Consider the following 24211-nt stretch of genomic DNA (forward strand, 5'->3'; position numbering starts at 1 on the left):
ACATGTTTCATATCTATACCTAAGGGCCTGGGATAGACGATCCCCACGGTCTGACCCAAGCCAACATACCCTGACCAGGAATCTAAGCTTCATTTGCTCCTGTGCCTGCTACCACTACCTTCTGAAGTAGATAGAGAAAGGCTCCTATGACTTTCTTGAAGGATCTATAGGTAATAATTTCCTGACCTGGGGGTTGAATTCTTGCCCACCATGGTGGGAGCAAGGCTTCCTATTTTGGCTCAATAAACCTTTGTTGGTTGGATGGATGGATAAATGAATTAATAGTTCACGGAAAAGACAATACCTGACAATAATACAACTAGGTTCTGGAAAGAGTAGATGGGAAGGAGCATGCCGATCCTCCTCCTTGCCCCTATAAATGAGTGAACTTGTGGGAAGAATGTCACCAGTAAAAAACCTTGTCTCTAATGATTTCCTTAGAGAAAAAGGAATGTGGAAATTCCCAAACCACATTTATAGCATGTTTTGTCACTGCCAGCAGACAAGCAGACACACACATATAGGAAAGAGATGTGAATTTTTAGCCACTGCAACTGTTCTTTGCAGAAATGCGCATGCTATTAACTAGGGCTGAGGGTTTACCACTCAATGGCGCTGTCTCTGCTGGCGTTATCTATGCAGTGTGAATCCAAAAAGATGTCCTTGTAGATCATTCCACACAGGCAGAACATGTCGGGGGCCGGGCAGTCACAGTTCTGCAGAACCTGGAGCATGATCTGCAAAGCCTTCTCACGGTCCCCTGCACTGTTTTTTCTGAAAGATTCATGTGATAAGATCATGAATGTCCGAATCAAGACACAGCAGCTTATATACATTCATTCTCTGAGGGGCTAGGTGTAAGGATGCTATACTTTATTGGAAAAAATCTAAATTATATTTTATTTTTTCATATTTAAATGTAAGAGCTACTTAAGATCCACACTAGTGAATTTCACACAATCATACTCAGTCCTTACTTGATATTTTCTCTTTAGGTTAGACCTACACTATAGATGAGAGCATAAGGTGATTAATGTATTTGGAAGCACAAAAATAATATTGCAGCCTCCTGTAACTAGATGGAGAGCAAGGATTTAAAAGCTAAGCCTAAATCCTGAGGATGAGACAGCTTGATAAAAGGTTCTTTGGAAAATGGCAGGGCCCCCAAATTCAAGGCCCAGATGAATTTTGAAATGTACAAAGGCATTTCTTGACCGGAAATGCCTTGCCATTTTCTAACAGCAAAGGACTTTAGTGAGTCCTGTTTTCCTATCTCATGTTACCCCCACCAAAACAGGAAATTGTTTCTATATTCATAAATCACACTCTTCTCTATTATTAAATTACTAGAAGCCCATTGCCCAAAGATTCGCGCAATAGGCCTTCCTTCCCCTGGCTGCCGGTACTGGTTTTCCTCCGGCACCCCGGACCCAGGCCTTTGGTCCAGCCACAGTGGAGAAGCCAAGCCTCTTCAGTCTTCAGTCTTCAGTCTTCAATCCGGCCAGAGCCTTCAGTCTTCGCTCTGTGCCTGCATATGCAAATTAACCGCCATCTTTGTTGGGTTAATTTGCATACTCATCTGATTGGCTGGTGGGCATAGCAGAGTGATACCAATTTGCATATTTCTCTTTTATTAGTGTAGATATGGTAAATTTTTCATTTATACACAGGAAATGGATTCCTTAGATAGTTGTTAAAATAATTATTGCCACAAAACAGTTTGAGTTTGTCTTGTGTTCTGGTCACATTGACTATTCCCTGAAGACACATTACACATGAAGAACTCTATGCTCACTTTTCTGTTCTGGTCAAGTGGAATGGCCTTTTCACCATCTCCATTCCACACTCTCTCCTGCCCATGAAGTGATTCTTTTTTGTTTTTGTTGCCAATCCTCATCGAGGATATTTTTTCCATTGTTATTCAGAGAGAGAGGAAAGGTGGGAGAGGGGGGGAGAGAGAGACACATCGATGTGAAAAAGACACATCGATTGGTTGCCTTCTGCAAGTGCCCAGACCGGGGCTGGGGGTCAAAACTGAAACCCAGGTATGTACCCTTGACTGGGAAGCGAACCTGAGACACTTCGGTAAATGGGCTGAAACTGTAACCATTGAGCAATACAGGCCAGGGCTATGAGGTAATTCTTACTAAGTCTTCAAATCCCTACTAAAAAGACCCCAGAAAATGCCCAAGCAGAATGACTTCCTCTCTCTGCTATGTTTCCATAACACTTTGGGCAAGCCTTCATTAAGACCTTTATCATTCTGAGCTAGCAAGCTTTAATTACATGGCTGACCACACAGGTAGAATATATGTTCCAAAGACAAAGTCCTTGAAGACCAAGACCTTGCCCATTTTCATAACCTTGACACTGAACACATGATCTGGCTCATACTCAATGAGCGCTGAGTAAATGAAGGAAGCAGAATGTAACAGGTGACTTATTTTAAAACTCTATATAGTACATACACTATCATCCTTACCTGTTCAGTGCAAATGCATAGTAGAATTTAATATTATATTGGTCGGTCAAATCACACATAGGCAGCATGTCCAGTGTTTCTAACAGCTTTACCACTGCATCGTAATCCTGTTGGCAAGAGGTCCCAAGGTAAGAAAGAGAGGAAATACAGATCTTCATAGGTTTTTCTGAACAGTAATAAACATGAGACAGCCTAGGCATTTAAATATAAGCCTTCTTTACAGACAGCATTTAGTGAAGTTACTTAGAACCCAGCAGCCAGGAAAAAAGCTATCATGTTTTGAATGCAGGAGAGTTACCACCACCAGCACAGCTGTGGGTTAAAATGAGCTGGACATAAACGTATAAGAAATTTTGCAGTCATAAGGGAAGTAACATCCCAGTCATTCCTATTTTGCCAGAAACAAATGAATTAATCTAAACCAGTATGTCTCAGCCTTGGCACTATTGAGATTTTTGGGCTGGGTCATTTGCTGTTGTGGGGCAATATCCTGTTAAGCAGTATCCCTGGCTTCTACCTCCTAGATGTGACAACCAAAAATGCTTCCAGAGACTATCCACATGTCCCCTAGTTGAGAACCACTGCCCTAAACTGCATAATTACCTAGGGAAAATTGCTACCATGTTTGTCTCATCTGGGACCCCTCTGAGCAGTACCATCTGCTACCCTTTCAGCCAGGCTTAGAATTACTGTTATTGGCCAATTTGCCGAGAGCCAGAAATAGTTAGCACAGGACTTCCCACCGAAATCCCATGCCTGTTTGTGGCTCTGCACCTGGATGCAGCTGCCCAAGGAAAGTGTATTCCAAGAAGCTTCTGGCTCACCTTTACGCCTGAGAGTTCCACGAATGTAAGGTTATAAAAAGAAGAGATGTGTGAAGGTAAGGACAGGAGGAAGGCAGCAGCTCAGGAAGAAAGACTTCAAAAAAGGCCATTCCCATTCTCTTGTCCCATGGAGCATAATTTAATCATTGTTAAATCCTATTAAAATCAATTAGATGCATCTGTTTATCACTAAGGGCATGAGTTCCTTTGTGACTGACTCTGTTCTTGGTTCAGGTCCTAAATGAATGCCTCTCTTGTTTAGATTTAAAGACCTCTAACCAACAATCCCCAATATGGCTTTGTGGAATTATGCAGATAAGGTACATTGCCTTGTACATTCCTCCAAAGGGGAGGAAGGCAATATATCCTTAGAAATGGCTCAACAGAATTAAATTTGGAAGGAGGACAGGCCCATTTCCATGGTACCACATCCCACAAACCCTGTCTCAGTAATTCTCCAGAAGTCTCTTCCTGCTCTTCCTGTCACTGATGGGTGATGGTAAACAAAGAAGGAAGTGACAAAGGCCTAAAGGAAGCAGCATAGCAGAGGAGTTAAGAGCAAGGACAATGGAGCCAGTTGCCTTAGTTTGAATCCTTGACCTTGCCAACTGCTGTGTGACCTTGGGCAAGTCACTTAACTTCTCTGTGCCCCATGTTCCTCATTTGCAAAATGGGGATAATCAGAGTATTCAACTCATAGGCTTGTTTTGAATATGAAATGAATTAGGATCAAAGGGCTTGGAACAATGCCTACCATAAAGTGCATAAAAACTATTAAATTCTGCCCTAACCAGTTTGGCTCAGTGGACAGAGCGTCAGCCTGCGGACTGAAGGGTCCTAGGTTCGATTCTGGTCAAGGGCATGTACCTTGGTTGTGGGCACATCCCCAGTAGGGGGTGTGCAAGAGGCAACTGATTCCATGTTTCTCTCTCATCAACGTTTCTAACTCTCTATCCCTCTCCCTCTCCCTTACTCTCTGTAAAAAAATCAATAAAATATATTTTAAAAAACAAAAACAAACAAAAAAACCTGTTAAATTCTGCATTTCTTTTAGTGAGCAATACCATATATGAGATTTTGTTGGAGTAGCCATCTGATATGACAAAACCTTCTCCAATATTTCCACTACAACAGATACAGGTGACCTAGGACATAGCCACATACTATTTTGTCTATACAACAGCTACCTAACTGTGCACCTAGTATAAAAGTACTTCATATGAGGAATTTCTCATGCCAAGGAAGAACTCTGCATGTATGAACCTCAGTTAAACTTATATTGCATACCTGGATATCACTGTAGGACAGCAGTAAATTAATGATGATATCTGAAGTCAGAATATCGGTATCATCTATGTGTAGTTTGATCCTAGCCAGCTCCTTTGCCACTTCATTTCCCCTGTATATCTCTCTGGCTCTCCGGATGTCATTTAACAAGGTTTCTTTGTGATAAACACTGGAAAGGGAAACATGAAAACCTCAGGTTGCATCTTCATGCATCCAGTCTGACTTATAATGACCATAGAGTGATTCAAATTTGTGGTCCAATTTCCAAGTAATTTTTAAATGAAGACTGGGTATTGTCAATCAGGGGTTAATACTGTCAACCCATTAAGTACCTGAAATGATTTAACTAGAGAGAGTAAAATTACACTGTTCATTAAAAAAGAGAATAAGCTCAATTAAATAAGTCTTCAGAAAAAGAGAAACATATAAGAACTGTGACTTACTTTGACTAACTATAAAACTATGCCAAATAACTGTGTATACAATACATGGGCTGGTCCAATGCTTATAAGAAGAATTAAAAAAAATTTGAAGAATGAAGTAATGCCTCACAGAAAGCACTCTGATATAAAAATATCAGTGCAGCCCTGGTTGGTGTTGTTTGACGGTTAGAGCATCGGACCTTGCACCAAAAGGTCACAGATTCAATTTCCAGTCAAGGGCATGTACTTGGGTTGTAGGTTTGATTCCCGACCCTGGCCCTGGTTAGGTGTGTGCAGGAGGTACCAATCAATGTGTCTCTCTCACAAAGATGTTTCTCTCTCTCCCTCGCTTCCTCCCTCCTATTCTCTAAAAAATCAATGGAAAAAATGTCCTCAGGTGAGGATTAACAACACATATACATATCAGTGCATTGCTTTAATATTTTATTTTCTGGCCTATTGCTTATTACCCCAATGATAAGCAAATCAGCAGATTCTACCAGTGTTTAAAATTCTATTATTGAGCATAAAATTCTATTATTAATCTAATGAGTCATTAACTTGGATGACAGCCATTATTCATTTGGTGGACTATAAAGGCATCAAAGCTATTAAGGCATTATTAGTTTAGCCCAGGGGTTCTCAAACTTTTTAAACAGGGGGCCAGTTCACTGTCCCTCAGACCATTGGAGGGCCAGACTATAGTTTAAAAAACAAACAAACTATGAACAAATTCCTATGCACACTGCACATATCTTATTTTGAAGTAAAAAAACAAAAAGGGAACAAATACAGTATTTGTATTTGCATGTGGCCCGCGGGCCGTAGTTTGAGGACCCCTGGTTTAGCCTGACAAGTAAAATGTTATACTTTAGTTTAGTCTTCTTTTCAAGGGTAATTCTGAAAAATAGTTTCATTAAACTAAAAAACCTAATAAGAACAGTAGCTTGTAAGTAAATAAACAAAATACCAAGTTGAGTATGGCTTGAGGACATCAAATATGTAATAAGCATGCAGCCATTTCTACCTCTGGGAACCAGGGAAGATGTTGCTAATGAATGTGAACTTGGAAATGGCTCCCAACCCATTTTCAGCACAAGGCTCCAGGCAGCCTTTACCAATTAAGAGTTGGCATTTGAGCTAAAAACTTTGCCATCCTCATTATAGATATTTTTAAACCATTAGCACCATTTAACCTCTCACTAACCATTGCCAGGTATCTGCCAGTTCAAGGTGTGAATCAACTAGCAGGTATTTTAAGTCCTTTGAAATGAAACCAAATCAAAAGAGTTATTTTCCTACTGATTACAGACACACACACACACACTGACTGAGAAACAAAACTTGAGTCCACTTCTTGAAAAGACCTCGCTCATCTGGCAAATTCAAGCTAGTCTACCTCTTTGTCAGACCTGAAAAGATGATACTAGGGAGAGCTTTCTTCCTAAACTTCACTAAAATATTCATTGTGCAATAAGACAATAGTTAGCAAGATGTGCTTGAAAGAGGCTTTGCAGGAATGTGCTACAAAAGTTCCCCATTTGCTTTCTATGTTGGCATGTGGCCACATATGTCTGGATTTCCAGTCTTCTTTTCTTTAAATTTTCACTCTTTGGTTGCTTCCTGCATGTGTCCTAACTCGGGATCAAACCCACAAGCCTGGCGCATCAGGACAGAGCTCCAACTAACTGAGCTACCTGGCCAGAGCTCCAGTTTTCTTTTCCCATAAAATCTGTAGAAGAAGCTGCATCCAGAGAAGAGGTAATGGAGTAGAAAAAGAGAACAGACTATTTACTATTGTGTACCAAACACCAATACTACTGTAGTAACGCTCCACAGTTCAAGGAGCCATGATTTGATCCAAAGTGGAACATGTGGCCCTTTACATTTTTTAAGTCTGTTCAGCCAGTGCTTCAGATTTTCATTTGTTTTGAAAGGACAAATCCTTCTTGTGACAACTTACAGGAGTAAATCCTTTAAATGGACTGCAAGCAAAATAACTAGATCCTTTGGTTAAGTAGAATCGTTTTTCTGCCTTCAAGTTGTAGAATAAGAATATTTTAAGGCATGGTTTATTGAGCACTAAGGCACAAAGAAGTGAGCTGACTTTTACAAGGCTACACAGCAAGGAATAGCCAGAGCCAGGATTCAAACCCAAACCTGAATCAGTATTCCCCACCTTCTCCAACATCAATCTACACAGGACATCCTGAGGTCAGTTTGGCTTCAGCTGAACATAATGCATCTCAACTTTTACAGCATTTTAACAACCTCAGTAACTGATTTGGGGTGAGAGGTGGGAGGAAATCATCTTCAGATATGATCTTAAGACACAGAATCTCAGAGCATTAAAAAAAAATCAATGACTTAACCTCTTTATTTTCTATATGAGAAAATGGCTACAGAGAGTTGAGGCCAGACACAGGCTCAACCCCGACCCCCTAATTCCAGGTTTATTCTCTTTTAGCTATACCTCAATGGCCCAACTCAGTGATGTATTAAGGAACAACAATGGATTTCAGGATGACTTAAAAATGATTGGTAGGAGAGAGAACCAAGATGACGGAGTAAATGCTGGTACTCGCCACCTCCAATAACCACAACAAAATTACAACTAAAATACAGAACCACCATCATTCAGAACCTCCTGAAAGCTGGTTGAATAGAAGTCCTACAACTAGAGAAGAAGAAAGCACATTGAGACTGGCAGGATGAGTGGAGGTTCAGAAGGGGCTGGTTCGACACCCACGTGTGCTGCTTTTTCTAATTGGGAGGGAGATGGCCTCTGCAGAGGCCACCCCTGAGGAGAAAGGGGTCCCAGCCTAGGGTTCATGAGCTTGGAAGAGAAGTCCCCATGACTATGGGTTGTAAAACCAGCAGGGATTATGGCAGAGAGACACAGAGGCTCCTGGAGACCCAGGTGTTCCATTTAAAGGGCCAGCACATGAACTTACTCAGACTCCTAGCACCAGGCGGCTCTGGAGGACCCAGACATATACTGAAAGGAACTGGACTATCTGGAATCAGGGCAGGAACTCAGGGGCATCTTTCTCCCAGACAGGGGTGCTTGCAGGGGTCATTGTTCCTGTGCTGGGACCTCCCCTATCACAGGGCTGACTGGCAGCTAAATCTGAGTATCAAACAGTGTGGCCCACACTGTTTGCTCTGCCCTGATGATTCCCTAAGACTCTGCCCCATCCAATTTGCAGCCCCACCCAAGCTGTTTGCAGCAGCTATTCCATAGGAATGGCCTATCCTGGCTCAGGCTTCAGAATTGGCTAAAATCTCTCAAAAATGCTGCAGTTGGTGACAGCCTGTATCAAACCTATCAATAAAAGGCCAAAGACCCAGCACAAGCCTCTTTGCTTCACAGCTGGGTCTGGCCTCCTGCACAGCAGCTCTCCCACTATAGTCACAGCTGGTCCTCACAGCCAATTGGCCTGGAGGCCAACTCCTCTCAGTGACACCAACAGCAATCAAGGTTTAACTACAAGAGTATGCACACAGCCCACACAGGGACACACCTAGAGTGCCCAGCTCAGGTGACTGGGGAGGCTGAGCCACTGGGTCCTATAGGACACCTACCACAAAAGGCCACTTTACCAATTCCAGGAGACAGAGAAGCTCTACCTAATACACAGAAACAAACACAAGGAAGCAGCCAAAATGCTGAGACAAAGAAACATGTCACAAATGAAAGAAATAGAAGCAAGCAAACTACTGGATACAGAGTTCAAAACCATGGTTATAAGGTTACTTGAGGGTCTTCATGAGACTTTCAAGGATATTAGTGAGAATGCCAAAGACATGAAAAATGACCAATCAGAAATTAAGCATACACTAACTGAAATAAAGAACAATTTACAGGGATTCAACATTTGAATTATGGGGGTACCAGAAGAAGAAGAGAGAGCAAGATATTGAAAACCTATCTGAAGAAATAATGACAGATAACTTCCCATACCTGGTGAAAGAAATAGACTTACAAATCCAGGAAGCACAGAGAGTCCCAAAAAAGAGGAACCCAAAGAGACCCACACCAAGAAACATCATAGCCGAAACCGGTTTGGCTCAGTGGATAGAGCGTCAGCCTGCGGACTGAGAGGTCCCGGGTTCGATTTCGGTCAAGGGCATGTACCTGGGTTGCGGGCACATCCCCGGTGGGGGATGTGCAGGAGGCAGCTGATCGATGTTTCTCTCTCATCGATGTTTCTAACTCTCTCTATCTCTCTCCCTTCCTCTCTGTGAAAAATCAATAAAATATATATATATATAAAAGAAACATCATAATTAAAATGCCAAAGGTTAAACATAGAGACTGTCAGCTGCTTTCTCAACAGAAACTTTGCAGGCCAGAGGGGAGTGGTAAGAAATATTCAAAGTGATGAATAGCATGATTACTCTACCCTAGAAAGTTCTCATTTAGAATTGAGGGTCAGATAAAGAGCTTCACAAACAAGAAAAAACTAAAGGAATTAATCACCACTAAACCAGTATTACAAGAACTATTGTTGTTGGAGGAGGAGGAGGAGGAAGAGGAGATAAAAATATGAACAATAAAATGGCAACAAATATGTCTATCAACAATAGAATCTAAAATCAAAATAAATAAACAAGGAATCTAATGAAAAAATAAATGGGTGAATAAAGCAGAATCAGAGGCATAGATGCATTGAACAGACTGGTGAATCTCAGAAGTGGGGTGGGAAGAGATTAACAAAGATCGTATCTAGGGACAGCCTAGGGTGGGGCAGGAGCGGGTGAATGGGGGGCAATGGGGGTAAAAGGGAGAGAACTGTAATACTCTCAACAATAAAGATTTAAAAATGAAACAAACAAACAAATAAAATGATTGGTAGGGGTTCCCCATTCTCCAGGTGCTACGATCTTTTGAGGGGGTATCACTTCCATGAATGTGATGGGAAGATTGTGACAAAGTGCCCAGGGTTGTTGAATGCTGAGGGGAGTTACCATGAGGTTATCTGGATGTTCCTGAGGAGGCTAATGAATCTGTCCACCAAGGTCCCATGCAGGGGATTCGGCATGGTGTCCCAGTTGGTTTGCAAGTACTCTGAGGCATCCCTCTGGAGATTGCTCTCACAGCAAATGTATTCAGCACATGGTGTTATGGTGTATGGGATGAAATAATAATTTCCACTAGATACCTGGAAAAAAGAAACAAAAAGGTTTCACAAAGCAATGGATGCAGAAGCATAGCTGTGGACTTGGAACCTGGTGCGACAGGGAAGGAGAAAATGCCTAAGTATTATCACAACTTGTGTAATATGACTACAAATCTATTAGGCACAGAATAGGAAACCACTCGATTTCATAAGCTTTAACACATGGATATATGACAAAAATTTGGTTTTAAATACTGAACTGATCTGTGTATGTCTCAGAACTTCATTGGCAGAGGCTTTAGGGGTTTAAAATCTCAGAAATCACATCATTTTATTACATGCCCCCCAAATAAGATAACCAAGAATTGCAATGTAAGGGCATTTTTTTCTGTTTTTTTTTTCAGCATCAATGGAAAAGCCATATATTTGATAATTTAACCACAAGTTAACTATAATAAATTTTGTTGAATAAGAACTGTTTTTGCAAGAAGCAATACTAATAAATATTATTAGTCTCAGAGATGTTTTGAAAAAGGATTTTAAAAAATTTTATATTATCAAATACTACTCATACTAGTAAAACTATTTTTCTATGGAATAATTACAATTTGACTATGAATTGTGATTCTTTGTAAAGCATAAACAGTACCTTTAAAGTGTACTAAATCAATGTTTAATTTTTGACACTAAGTTTTAAAGAATTTACATGGTGCCAGAAATAATTCGTCTGATTTCTTGCATTTAATTTTAAAAACTAAACTAATAAAGTTATCTAAGTATTTTGCCCTAATGCAGATATATCTTGAGAAACATACTTTCTCTAAAAATGAGAATTCAAGTAAGGAATACAGCTTCTTCTAAGTTAAATACATTAATTACAGAGGAAGTATCCAGGGGTGAAATCAACCTGCAAAATATACATACCATACTTTGAAGTTATGGTTATTCTTACAAAGAAAAATTAAAACAAAGTTAAAGAACATCTGTGGACTATGTACACTAATCACAAAATACCAGAAAGTTCTAAGGTTTAATAGATAATCTCTTGGGGTTGGTTATATTTTCACTCGTTTTCATAAAGGCACAACCTTTATCTTTCATATAAACATGTTTTCTGAAGTGATAAAATGCTGAAGTGGCTATCTTTACTATCTTTAAAGCAGTAGGAAATAGCATAACTGAAGACAGATGAAAAAGAAGTCATTTTATGAAACTCTGAAGTTATATGAACCAGACCCCAGCTCCAAGCAGCATTACTCCAATCCATAATGAGGGGCAAGTTAGCAGAAGGCACCTCATTTACTTTGATATTTGATTTCAACATTTAATCAACCTCATTTAAAAAGCACCTCATTTACTTTGATATTCAACTGCAATATTTAATCAACATTAGTTGTGAGCTGTTCATTCTGCTGAACCCAACCTTTTTTTGAGTTTGCCCTACTTCCATGGCATCTGAAGTAGAAGAAAAAACTGTCTATATTCCATTAGTGGACAACATTTGAAAATTACCATAAACAATACCTCTCAAGGTTTATGTCCCTTCACCCTTTTCTCTTAGATGCTATTTTATAACCTTCCAGCCACCTCTGGTCTTTTATTTGTTCCCCTGAATGCTCTAATTTCTCATACCACATGAAGCATGGCAACTAATACCTAAAGTAATTCTAAAGTAATGCCAAATTTAGCAGATTAATTCCCAAATCCTTTAGAATAAGTTCATTCCTAAAAAACAAACAAAAACTTAGGGAGAATGGTGCCATGGTATAATTAGAACAAGAATGAAAGGACTTCCTGGTTGTTTAGGAGGGAGAAAGTTCTAGTGAAGGAGGGTATACTAAAGTGGAATGGTAACAGAACTACACTAAGTCTCCTGGAATAGACCCTGATATATCCAACAGTTAGGATGGAAAAAGAGTGTTCTTCCTTGTACCATGTCTTAATGTAATTCTTGTTTTAAGGAATAACTGTTTCCTAGACATTCCTTGCATTAAATCCAAATTATGCCTTTTCACTTGTGTGACAAAAATGGAATGACAGACATTAAGTACTGGAAGTTATCTATGAACAAAATGACAGAATTCAACCTCTTTTTATTGATGAGGACACTGATAATTAGGGTGGGGTCAGGGAGGTTGAGTGACTACCCAAAGTTCCTCAGAGAGAGGGCTGGACTACAACCTGTGCCTCCTGGCCCCAGGCTCAATCTCTTTTGACTGGACCTCCCCCGCCCCCGCCCCGACCCCGTCTCCATGAAGAAGGTAATTTAAGAAATAGAGATCTAGAAAGAACAGGAAAGACCCCCTGTAAGTAGACAATATCAGTATGTAAATGGGACAAAATGAAGTGACATATCTTCCCATTTTATCCTCCAAGAGGAACTCAAAATCACCCTGATGCCTCATTTTACATGATGGCTTGTTAAACCCAGGCTGCTGTGGTAATCCACTTGTTTTCTTTCTAGAACTTCATCATCTGAATTGGAGGAAGGTGAAGGCTTTGCCTCAGGTAGGGAACTCTGCATGGACAAGAAGAAGCCTGGGACCCACATCTTCAGGTTGGGGCCTTCTGTCGAGGGGATAAAGTCAAGTAAAGCTCCTGCTCCCTTGTGGAGGGCACCCTTACGAGAACTCTACCTCCTGGGGTCTTTTCTCCCTCTCCCTCTGGGAACTCCAGGTGAAATAGGAAAAAAGGCATGAGGTGCTTCCCTTCTAGAAGGGCCACTAGGAAGGAAGCTGAGGGGGAAAAAAAAGGGAACAAAGAAACCATTCCTAGTCTAGGTCACAATTTCTCAAACCACAAAGACATAGGTCTAGAACAATGGTCAGCAAACTCATTAGTCAACAGAGCCAAATATCAACAGTACAACGATTGAAATTTCCTTTGAGAGCCAAATTTTTTAAACTTAAACTATATAGGTAGGTATATTGTTATTAACTTAATTAGGGTACTCCTAAGCTGGCCTTTGCTAAAAACGTCCTCAATCTGATTGAGGAACCTTCACTGAGGTCGACCCCTTCCAACTCTCCCATCCACACTCCTCTTGTATACTTGTTTCAGATAGATGAGTGTGGATGGGAGAGTTGGAAGGGGTCGACCTCAGCGAACGTACCTCAACAAAACAATGTACCTCCCCCGCATTGCATCTCCAGTCGCCCCACAGACCCACACCCCCACTTCTTCTAACACCACTTCTTCAAATTAGACTCGTCCAGGCTGAAAACCGACTTCTGTGCATGGGCCATGAAGTTTCAATCGCACTGTATATGCGCGCCCGCACGTGGTATTTTGTGGAAGAGCCACACTCAAGGGGCCAAAGAGCCGCATGTGGCTCGCGAGCCGCAGTTTGCCGACCACTGGTCTAGAAGGATGGGCAGTTTGGGGGGCACGTAAAAGTACAGGATAACCTTGGCACAATTTCCAAGGACATGACCTTATTTGAATGTTTTTAGGGTGGGGGCTTTATTATACAGTTCAAACCAACACAGCATTATCAATATGCCATTGCAGGAACTTTTAAGCCAAATTGGGAAACTTTAGCACATAAACGGGACAGAAAGAACTGGAAATCTGTACCACTTCTTTTTAGCTGTGGCAGGAAATGTAGCTAAGCCCTCATATTAACTGGGGTATAAGTTCATGTTTTTCCATTGTTAGAAAAACTTGGGTGGGAAGTATGAGGGTACTAGGTACTGATTCCAGCAAAAGTAAATTATATATATATAATTTATTTGATTTTATTTTTTACTTTTATTTTTAATTTTTCAACTACAGTTTACTTTCAGTATTATTTTGTATTGGTTTCAGGTGTACAGCATAGTGATTAGACAATCATATCTTTACAAAGTGTTCCCCTCGATATTTCCAGTACCCAACTGGCATCATGCATAGTTATTACAATACTGACTATATTCCCTATGCTGTAGGTTACATCCCTGTGACTATTCTGTAGTTTCCAATATGTACTTCTTAATCCCTTTACCTCTCTTACCTAGTCCCTCAATTCTCCTCCCCTCTGGCAATCACCCATCAGGTCAGGCTCGCAGTCCTAGTATATAACAAAGAACAAGTATACTTGCCTGACTTTGCCTTCTGGCTCACAGTCTGGATAGCTGATTGGGGCCTGAGCTAGCTGGCAGCTTGAGGGACAGGGGGTTCTAGCTATCCCCCTTAGAAACACAATCAACAGGCACAATTAGAAATCACTTTGCTATCTGTGGGATTTTCAGGCAAACATTTTACCCATTTACATTTATAAAGTTAAAAATCTGAAAATATAGCCCTAACAGGTTTGGCTGAGTGGATAGAGCATCGGCCTGTGGACTCAAGGGTCCCAGGTTCAATTCCGGTCAAGGGCATGCACCTTGGTTGCGGGCACATCCCCAGTGGGGAGTGTGCAGGAGGCAGCTGATCGATGTTTTGCTCTCTCTCATTGATGTTTCTAACTCTCTATCCCTCTCCCTTCCTCTCTGTGAAAAACCAATAAAAATATATATATATATATATTTTAATATATTTTATTGATTTTTTACAGAGAGGAAGGGAGAGAGATAGAGAGTTAGAAACATCGATGAGAGAGAAACATCGATCAGCTGCCTCCTGCACATCTCCTACTGGGGATATGCCCGCAACCCAGGTACATGCCCTTGACCGGAATCGAACCTGGGACCTTTCAGTCCGCAGGCCGACGCTCTATCCACTGAGCCAAGCCGGTTTCGGCTAAAATATATATTTAAAAAAAATCTGAAAATATAGTACTTACTGTGTTTTTCTGAGTTACCATATCCTGAAAAGAAAAAGAAATGATCTGAATACAGTGTTTTTCCAAAACAGTTAATTTCCATAAGCAAGTACTTTGTCCCAACCAATCATCCAGAGTAAATCAGTTGAAACCTCCCCTGCAAAAAGCTTCAAATAAAATGAGCCTTTAAGAATTGTAAAATGCATGTTCTAAGGAAAATTTATCAAAATTGGTTAGCTTTGGAACTACTGGGGGGGGGGGCATATGATTATAAGAATTTTCCTATAACAATGGCAATGCTTTTGTCCCAGGAGAGATTGAGATTCAAGTTTGGGGCTCTGAATACCCTACTCCTTGTCTTCCCAGTGAGGAATGTCAGTGACAGCGAGGAAGTGCATGGGAAGCACCGTGGTATCCTCAGGTCTAAGACACTTCTTGACTCATCCATGCGAAGGCTGCCACTCCCACAGAAAACTTCCTATGGAAGGGGTGTCACTGGTAGGATTCCTGACCCTTCACTATAGTTGTCTAGGAATTTTCAAATGCAATGACAACAATTTTAATCAGTTAACTTAGCATAATGTTTATGCAGCCCTTGATTGGATCATTTATGCACTGCAAGCCAACATTTGCCCAAAAATAAAACACAATTAGAGCTGCCCCTTAAAACGTTTTTACATGTTCTGAGATTTCTATTTTCTGACGACAAGTGCAGATTGCTTCTTCTGGCATCAGATATAACTGACTACCCACTTTCATTTCAGAAAATATTATTCCATATCATTAAAAATTAAAACTTATCTAGGTCATAGGACTTTCCAGAGGAATTCACTGAGGCACAGCTGAGGAAAAAAATGCATTACATTGGGAAAAATACATACTAATTTCATGTTTCTCATAAAAATATACTTAATAATGGGCCCTTTCATATTTTCTAATTCTAAATATTTCTAAGCATAACCACCTTAGTGAAAATCAGTAAAAGGAGAAATTAGTATCTAAAGTAATTTAGATTGGTTTACAGCCTTTTGGGAAACTATTCTACAATGTACAGTACAATAATAAAATAGTTTCTTCTTTCATTGTCTTATGAATGACTTCTTAAAACACATTTCTGTGCTATAGTAGAGCACACACCTATGTGAAGTGTATGTGGTATATAACACATACAGGTTATACATCTGAAGAAGGTGGAATTTCTACCAAGAAATAATCCCAAATTATTATAGAGCCCAGAACAAGCTGGTTAATATTAAATCTCAAGAAACACAAAAATGTCCAACTTGCTATCAGAAAATTATGATGTCCATGAAAGTTAACTCTGAAGCACTGGCACTGGTCTTCAACCCTAGTTGCAGATTTTGGAGGTTAAAAATGTTCCCTCAAGACTGTGATGTTATTGGTCTGGGGTATGGCCTGGGACCTGGGATATTTACAAGTGCTCCAAGTGATTCTGAAGTACAATCAAGGTTGAGTAACACTGTTGTCAACAAACTAATGTTTTATTCCTCAAATGATTTAACACAGATCAAGATTGCCTGACCAACATTAAGATGTTCAACAATATTAATTAGCTGAATTTTGTAGTAACTCACCTTAGACATTCAAAAAAAGAATATTATACAAAAAAGCATTTGTATAAAACTTGCCAAAGTATATTTAAAAGTTCTCAATCATTACTGAGTTGTGCCTAAACACACAAGTTTTCAGCTTTACTCTGCTTTAAACTGAGGGGAAAATAACATTAAATACTCACTATATCTATGCCAAAACTTTTTGCCCATTTTGGTAACTGCTAAATGTCTTCTTATTATTATCTAAGTCAAGCAATTATTTTTTTTAATGTATAGGTTTGGATCAAGTTGTACAAGCAAGTCTTTATTTGTTTCAAGTAAACATATAATACTGCTTTCCCAAAATGAAGTATTCAGGAGAGGTGAGCCATGTCCTTTACCTTCAATGAAAGAGCAGTGGCAATGTCGGTATTACAGTACAGGATCACATTATTGGTCATGTTGAAGCTTTCTCGAATTCCGAGATGGTAGAATAGTGAAAGCTGTCTGGAGATATCACTCATGTCCACTACAGCAATATCTGAAATGAACAAGGAGAGACAGGGCATAGGTGAGAAAGGTGATCTATCTACTTAATCTACTTCCTGACAATCACCAACAGGAAGCTGCCACAGTTTGTATTTCTACTGGCCTTTAAGGTAAAGCACAAGTAAAGAATGACTTGCTTAATATTAACTACCACATGAACTCTAGAAGAAAAGCAACAAGAATTTTTTTTTAAAAAAATGTTCCTTCTTCAGGGTGCTGGGAATGTAGCTTAACTTAAAAATTGCTGGGGGATGTATTTTTAATAGGAAATATATCATAGTCAAAGAATATATTTAGCTTACATACAAAGTATAAGGTATAATGAAATGAAAAACGAAACACTCACCATGCAGCCCAAGACACAGAGCATCATCTGTACTATTGGGAGCCCCACCCTCCTGCTCAAGAACACCTCTGTCCTGATCTCTGTATTTACCAGTTTCCTGCATATAACTGTATACATGTATATGCATATTATACATTATTATAACGTATGCATTCCTAAACAGTATATTGTTTAGTTTTGTACGTCTTAGAACTTTATATAATAGTACAGCACCATTTGTAATCTTTGACTTGCTGTTTTTGGTGTGAGACTACCAATTTGTATGTTTAGCTTTAGGTTATACATTTCCACTTAAACATAGCAGTCCATTTATGATGACTAGAAAATAATGTCTTTATCCATCCTGTCTAGAGACATTTTGTTCATTTTTTTCTTTATCCTATTTCAAACTGTTGTACATTCCTGTGCCATGCTCCTGACTCACACAACTGCCATCAACTTGACAATGTAGCTTAAATACCCCTGGAGTTGTGTCCTAGATTCAGAACAGGGGAGTGACATATCAGACCACTCACAGTGAAATATTTGTAATACAAAGTGTAGCATGATTTAACTCACTTTACATGTTGCTCTTCCAGCTGACAAGGCAAAATAAATAAATAAAAAGAAACATTATACTGTAAGGTAGGGTGCATCCATTACTGTAATGTTTTTATTTTATTTTATAGAGAGAGAAAGGGAAAGGAATGGGATAGAGAGAAACATAAATTGGCTGCCTCCTGCACCCCCTCCCCACTGGTCATGTGTCCCCCACAGGAATCCAACCTGTGACCTCATGGTTCATGGATCAACACTCAACCACTGAGCTACACCACTGGGCTTTTTTGTTAAATCCCCATCCACTGATTTTTAGAGTGTGGAAGGGAGGGAGAGAGGGGGGCGGAGAGGAGTATAGCGAGCAAGAGGGAGTAGGAGAGCGAGAGAGTGAGAAAGATCAAGGGAGCAAAATAGAATGAGAGCTAGATAAAGTGCGAGAGGGAGTGAGGGAATAAGAGAGAGTGTGAGAGAAAGTGAGGGAGCATGAGCAGGAGAGTGTGAAGGGGAGAGGGAGGGGGAGGGAGGGAGAAGGAGAGGGAGAGGGAGGGGAGGGAGAGGGAGAGAGAGGGAGGGAGAGGGAGAGAGAGATGGGGAGAGGGAGGGGGAGGGAGAGAGAGGGAGGGAGAGAGAGAAGGATGGAGAGGGATGGGGAGGGAGAGGGAGAGAGGGGGAGGGAGGGCAAGGAAGGGGGAGGGCGAGGAAGGGGGAGGGAGAGGGAGAGAGAGGGAGAGGGGAGGGGAAGGGGAGCAGGAGATGGAGAGGGAGGGAGAGGGAGAGAGAGAGGGAGGGAGAGAGAGGGAAGGAGGGAGAGGGAGAGAGGGAGGGATAGAGAGGGATGGGGAGGGAAAGAGGGGGAGGGAGGGGGAGGGGGAGGGAGAGGGAGAGAGAGGGAGAGGGAGAGGGGAGGTGGAGGGGAGCAGGAGATAGAGAGGGAGAGGGAGGGAGGGAGAGGGAGAGAGAGAGGGAGAAGGAGGGGGAGGGAGGGAGCAAGAGGGGGAGGGAGGGAGGGGTAGGAAGGGGGGAGAGATGGAGGGAGAGGGAAGGGGAGGGAGGGCGTGAGAAGGAGGTGGAGGGAGGAGCAGGGAGAGAGACGGAGAGGGAGGGAGGAGGAGAGAGAGCTTGAGCACTGGAGAGCCAGAGAGCATGGAGGGAGAACTAGAGCAAGGGCTTAAGATCTGGAACTGGAGCCCGCAAGACCTGGAGCTGAAGCACGTAAGACCTGGAACTGGAGCACACAAGAGCTGGAGCTGAAGCGCATAGGACCTGGAAATGGAGTGCGCAATCCTGGAACTGGAGCGGGCAATCCAGGAGCTGGAGTTCCTGAAGCTAGAGCCTGCGAGACCTGAAGCTAGATCGTGAGATCCCGGAGCTGGAGAGCCCGCGAGACCTGGAGCTGGAGAGCCCGCGAGACCTGGAGCTGGAGAGCCCGCGAGATTTGGAGCGGGAGAGCTAGAGCCCAAAGACTGGAAACTGGACAGCGCTAGATCGTGAGAGCTGGACAACGCTCAGTTAAAGTGTACAAAAGAATACTGTGGCATTTCTAAGAGCCCCACCTCCCTCCCGCACACACTGTTCCCACTGTCACTGAAAATGGAGTCCCGCACCCAGGAAACGTTAAACAATCCCATTCTTTGGATGGTTACTACATTGGTTTGGCTTTGAAAGTTCTAGAAGCTCCCCAGGGTTGGAACCCACTGCCATAAGGGACAGGGCAGGAGTGAAAAAATAAAAGTTGGATAACTGGTGGGGAGGAGGCCTCAGCATTATCTGGGTTATAACCTTTCTCTTGGGTTACCAGATGTTTAAGGAGAGGAGCCAAAAGAAGTCTAGATGCCGGTGGCCTCCCCTTTTTTATCTGTAAAAAGGTATAAATCTACCTCTACCTACTGTCTCCTCCCCCACGGGCCGGGTGCTCTCCTGGAGAAAGTCAGGGGTGCTAAGATGGGGCGGAGCCAGCGCTGTTTCACTTCCGAGGGTGAGGGAAGCTGACAGGAATGGGACATGGGATGGGGTGAAGGGGATGCCCGCCTCACCTGCGTGGTAGAAGGCATGGAGTACGGCCGTCTCCTCGAAGTCCAGCTCCTCAAACCGCACGGTGCTGAGGAGAACGCCCTGGGCCTCGCAGGCTTGCACGAGGCACTTGAGCGCTCCCTTCTCGGGGCAGCTGGCCTTTCTGTACTTAGGGCTCTCATTGCATATGTAGACGGCCCTCAGAGAGCGCTGCTGTTGGTCCTGGCCCTGGCCCTCCTTGCTCGGGGCCGCCTTTTCTGGCTTCTCGGGCTCTGTTTTGGCGGCCATCCCCAGCGCCTCAGCGTGGGGATTCCCGTGGCTACTCTCCATGCCTGGCTCGAGAATGGGACCTTCCTTGGTCCCACCCCCACGTTGACTGGTAGGCGAGAGAGAGAACTCGAGGTGAGGCCTCAAGTGGTCTTGTCAGCACCTGTACGCGTCAGATACCCGCTGGCGACCAGAAGCAACGGTCGCCCCCAGTCCCTTTCATAGCCTGGGGGCGGTGCTTAACGGTCAAAAGCGCAGGGAGAGCTGGGAGAAATTGGGGGAGGGGCAGGAGCTGGTAGGACGCCCCATACTGTATCTCCCAGGTAGCAGAGGGCGCGGGGAAGTCTGGGAGGAATTGGGGGAGGGGCAGGACGCCCTCAAGAAGGGTGGCTTCATGACTTCGAGGATTTTCTTGTTGCCATCCTTCCAGCCTGACTTATTTTTCTCAAAACAATTTGAGGACTTTCAAGTAGAGTAAAAACTCCTTCAAAACGCTTGTTCAAAGTAAATACTATTCAATTCTAAACTAAATAGCGATGTAGTTTTAACCCAGAATTGAGATGAGAAAACGCTTCCTTAAAACGCATCCAATTTTATTGCCAAGAGTTTGGCCCACTCCTCCCAATTGTCACTGTGAACTTGACACAACAATGGGATGCACCGGCAACATATTTATCTGGAAAATGGACTCCAAGTAGTCTGTCTGACCTATTAAATTCTGTGAGCCCACAGGAATCTTTACTCTGGATCTTACCCACTTCACAATTTTGGCCCAAATATTAAAAAGTAGTATTATCACTAAAGGTATTACTTGTATTTATTTTATTTTATTTTATTTTATTTTATTTTATTTTATTTTATTTTATTTTATTTTATTTTTTTATTTATTTTGGATTTGGCGATGACTTTTTAAATTTTTAAATATATTTTTTATTGTTGATAGTATTACAGATATCTCCCATTTATCTCCTTTTTCCCCTCCTCCTCCCAGCTCCTGCCCACGTCCCCAGGTCTTCACTACCCTATTACCCACGTCCATGGGTTATGCATATAAGCATATAAGTTCTTTGGTTATCTCTTCTTGTCCCACCAACCCCACATCGAGGTATGTCTGTCTGTTCTATGCCTCAATGCCTCAGATCTCATTTTGTTGTGCAATTCATTTTGTTTATTAGATTCCACAAATAAGTGAGATCATGTGACATTTGTCTTTCTCACTTTGGCTTATTTCACTTAGCATGATATTTTCCAGGTCCATCCATGCTGTCCCAAAGGGGAAGAAATGCCTCTTTTTTATAGCTGCATAGTATTCCCTAGTTTAGTGTACTAGTAAGTACTTGTATTTAAAAGTGGAAGGTGCAGGGAGGTCTGGGAGGGGCTGGTAGATGGGTCAGGAGCAAGCCAGGCACTCCCTATTGCCTACCCTGGGCAGGCCCTCATGACTTTGAGGATTTTGGACATTGTCACAAGGTTTCATTCCCCCCCCCCGCCCCCAATTTTATTTTTATTTTATTACTAGCGGCCCAGTGCATGGATTTGTGCACATTGAAAGGAAATTAATAAGAAGGTGGCCAGCAGGGCAGGACTGGGCAAGATGGGCCGGACACGCCCTAGAGCCAACCTCCCTTGGTCCCTCTCCGGCCAGCCACACCTGGGGTGGCGCTGGAGTTCGCAAGGCATCTGGGAGTGAGTGGAGTCCCTTCAGCAGGTGGGGTTCCTCGACCTGGCCTGTGGGGATCGGCCGAAACCAGCAGTCCAACGTCCCCTGAGGGGTCCCGGAGTGCAAGAGGGCACTCTGCAAAGTTGCTGTCATTTGGCAACTCCTGTGTTGCGTGCCTGCCCCCTGGTGGTCAGTACACATCATACTCAGCCAGTCACTTAGACTTTTATATATATAATTTTTTTCTTTATTGATTAAGGTATTAGATATGTGTCCTTATCCCCCCATTGCCCCCACCCCCCTAGATTATTTTTTAATATTTTTTATTGATTGCAGAGGGGAAGGGAGAGAGAGAGAGAGAGAGAGAGAGAGAGAGAGAGAGAGAGAAACATCAATGATGAGAATCATTGGCTGCCTCCCACATGCCCCCACTGAGGATCGAGCCCGCAACCCAGGCATGTGCCCTTGACTGGAATCGAACCCGGGACCCTTCAGTCTGCAGGCCGATGCTCTATCCACTGAGCAAAACCAGCTAGGCTAGATTATTATTTTTTAATCCTCACCCAAGGATATTTTCCCATTGATTTCTTAGAGAGAGTGGAAGAGAGAGGGAAAGAGAAATATCGATGTGAGAGAAACACATCGATTGGTTGCCTCCTGCACGCCCCTGACCAGGGCCCAGCTGGAGAGGAGCCTGAAAACGAGCTACGTGCCCTTGACTGGAATTGAGCCTGGGACCCTTCGGTCCACAGGCTGACACTCTATCCACTGAGCCAAACCAGCTAAGGCTCCCCCTTATTTTAAATAACAGTTTTCTGGAGATGTAATTCACAAACCATCCGATTCACCTATTTAAGAGGTTTCTAGTATATTCAGAGTTAAGCATCCATTACCATAATCAGTTTTAGACTATTTTCATCACCACCCCAAACCCAGTACCCATTAGCAGCCACTCTCCATTCCCCGCAGCACCCCTCAGCCCTATGCAACCACCAATCTACTTTCTGTCTCTACATATTTACTGTTCTGGACATTTCACATATATGGAATCATATAGTGTGCGAATAGAAGTTTTCATCTGTCATGGGTGTATACCTAGGAATAGGATTTTGGGCAATATGACAACCCTATGTTTAACCTTTAGGGAAACTGCCACTGTTTTCCAAAGTGGCTCCACAATTTTATATTCCCACTGGCAATGTACAAGTTCAAATCTCTCCATACTCTGATCAATACCTATTGTTGTCTTTTTTAAATTATAGACATCCTAATGGGTATGAAGTGGTATCTTATTGTGGATTTGATTTGCATTTGCCTGAGGACAAATGATGTTGAGCATCTCATCATGTACTTATCCCCCATTTGTATACTTTGGAGAAATGTCCATTAGGATCATTTGCCCATTGTAAAACTGGGTATTTGGCCTGCCCAGTGTGGTTCAGTGGATGGGTTTTGACCTATGAACCAGGAGGTCTCAATAAGAGTCCCGGTCAGGGCACATGATGGGGTTACGAGCTTGATCTCCAGTAGGGGGCAAGCAGGAGGCAGCTGATCTCTCCCTCTCCCTTCCTCTCTGACATCACTAAAATATATTTAAAAAAATAAAACTGGGTATTTGTCTTTTTATTATCGAGTTGTAAAAGTTCTTTTTTTAAAAAAAATATATATATTTTATTGATTTTTTACAGAGCGGAAGGGAGAGAGATAGAGAGTTAGAAACATCGATGAGAGAGAAACATCGATCAGCTGCCTCCTGCACACCCCCTGTTGGGGATGTGCCCGCAACCAAGGTACATGCCCTTGACTGAAATTGAACCCGGGACCCTTCAGTCCGCAGGCCGACGCTCTATCCACTGAGCCAAACCGGTCAGGGCATCAAAGTTCTTTATATATTGTGGATACATGTCCCTTATCACATATGTGATTTACAAATATTTTCTCTCATTGTGTGGGTTTTCTTTTTATTTTCTTGATGTTGTCCTTTGCAACATATCACAAGCCTTTTTGACAGAAGCAGGATAGGATTTACCTTATAAAACATTTTGGCTTTTCTTCACATTTCAGTGATAATATAGTCTATCCCTCCACCACCCCTCCCATGCACCCTCCAAAAAAAAGCAGAAACTGCCAGTACAAATCTTTGAAGAAATCCTGCCCTAAGTTCAGTTTTGGTAGGAATTAGGAACTTCACAAGTGACATCAATGTGTACCCTCTTTTGTGGCCAATGAATGGAAAATGGGCTCTGAGGGAATCTGTAAAGACACACAGACCAGAATTGGAAAGAGGAAAGCTAGGGAAATCTTTCAACAACTCTGTTCTAAGTTGGTTTGTTTTTTTTTTAAATATGATGCTATAAAAGGACATATTTTCTTTGTAACCTTGCAATGCATAATAATAGTCATTTTCCTA

At 42.1% G+C, this 24211-nt stretch overlaps 1 protein-coding gene across 1 annotated transcript in view; it reads right to left on the bottom strand.

Annotated features, from left to right (window-relative positions):
- MAP3K15 (mitogen-activated protein kinase kinase kinase 15) overlaps positions 1-20204 on the bottom strand; it is a gene marked incomplete at both ends in the record, with an annotated part of 76119 nt that extends 55915 nt beyond the window's left edge. The window contains 7 exons of the mRNA XM_081081115.1: positions 604-774; positions 2483-2589; positions 4594-4762; positions 9987-10180; positions 14901-14924; positions 16834-16973; positions 19898-20204. Coding sequence (XP_080937241.1) covers positions 604-774; positions 2483-2589; positions 4594-4762; positions 9987-10180; positions 14901-14924; positions 16834-16973; positions 19898-20204 — 1112 coding nt within the window. The remainder of the gene's footprint in view (positions 1-603; positions 775-2482; positions 2590-4593; positions 4763-9986; positions 10181-14900; positions 14925-16833; positions 16974-19897) is intronic.
- Positions 20205-24211: the final 4007 nt, after the last annotated feature.

This window comes from Myotis nattereri (genome assembly GCF_964212035.1).
Source record: "Myotis nattereri genome assembly, chromosome: X".
NCBI lineage: Eukaryota > Metazoa > Chordata > Mammalia > Chiroptera > Vespertilionidae > Myotis > Myotis nattereri.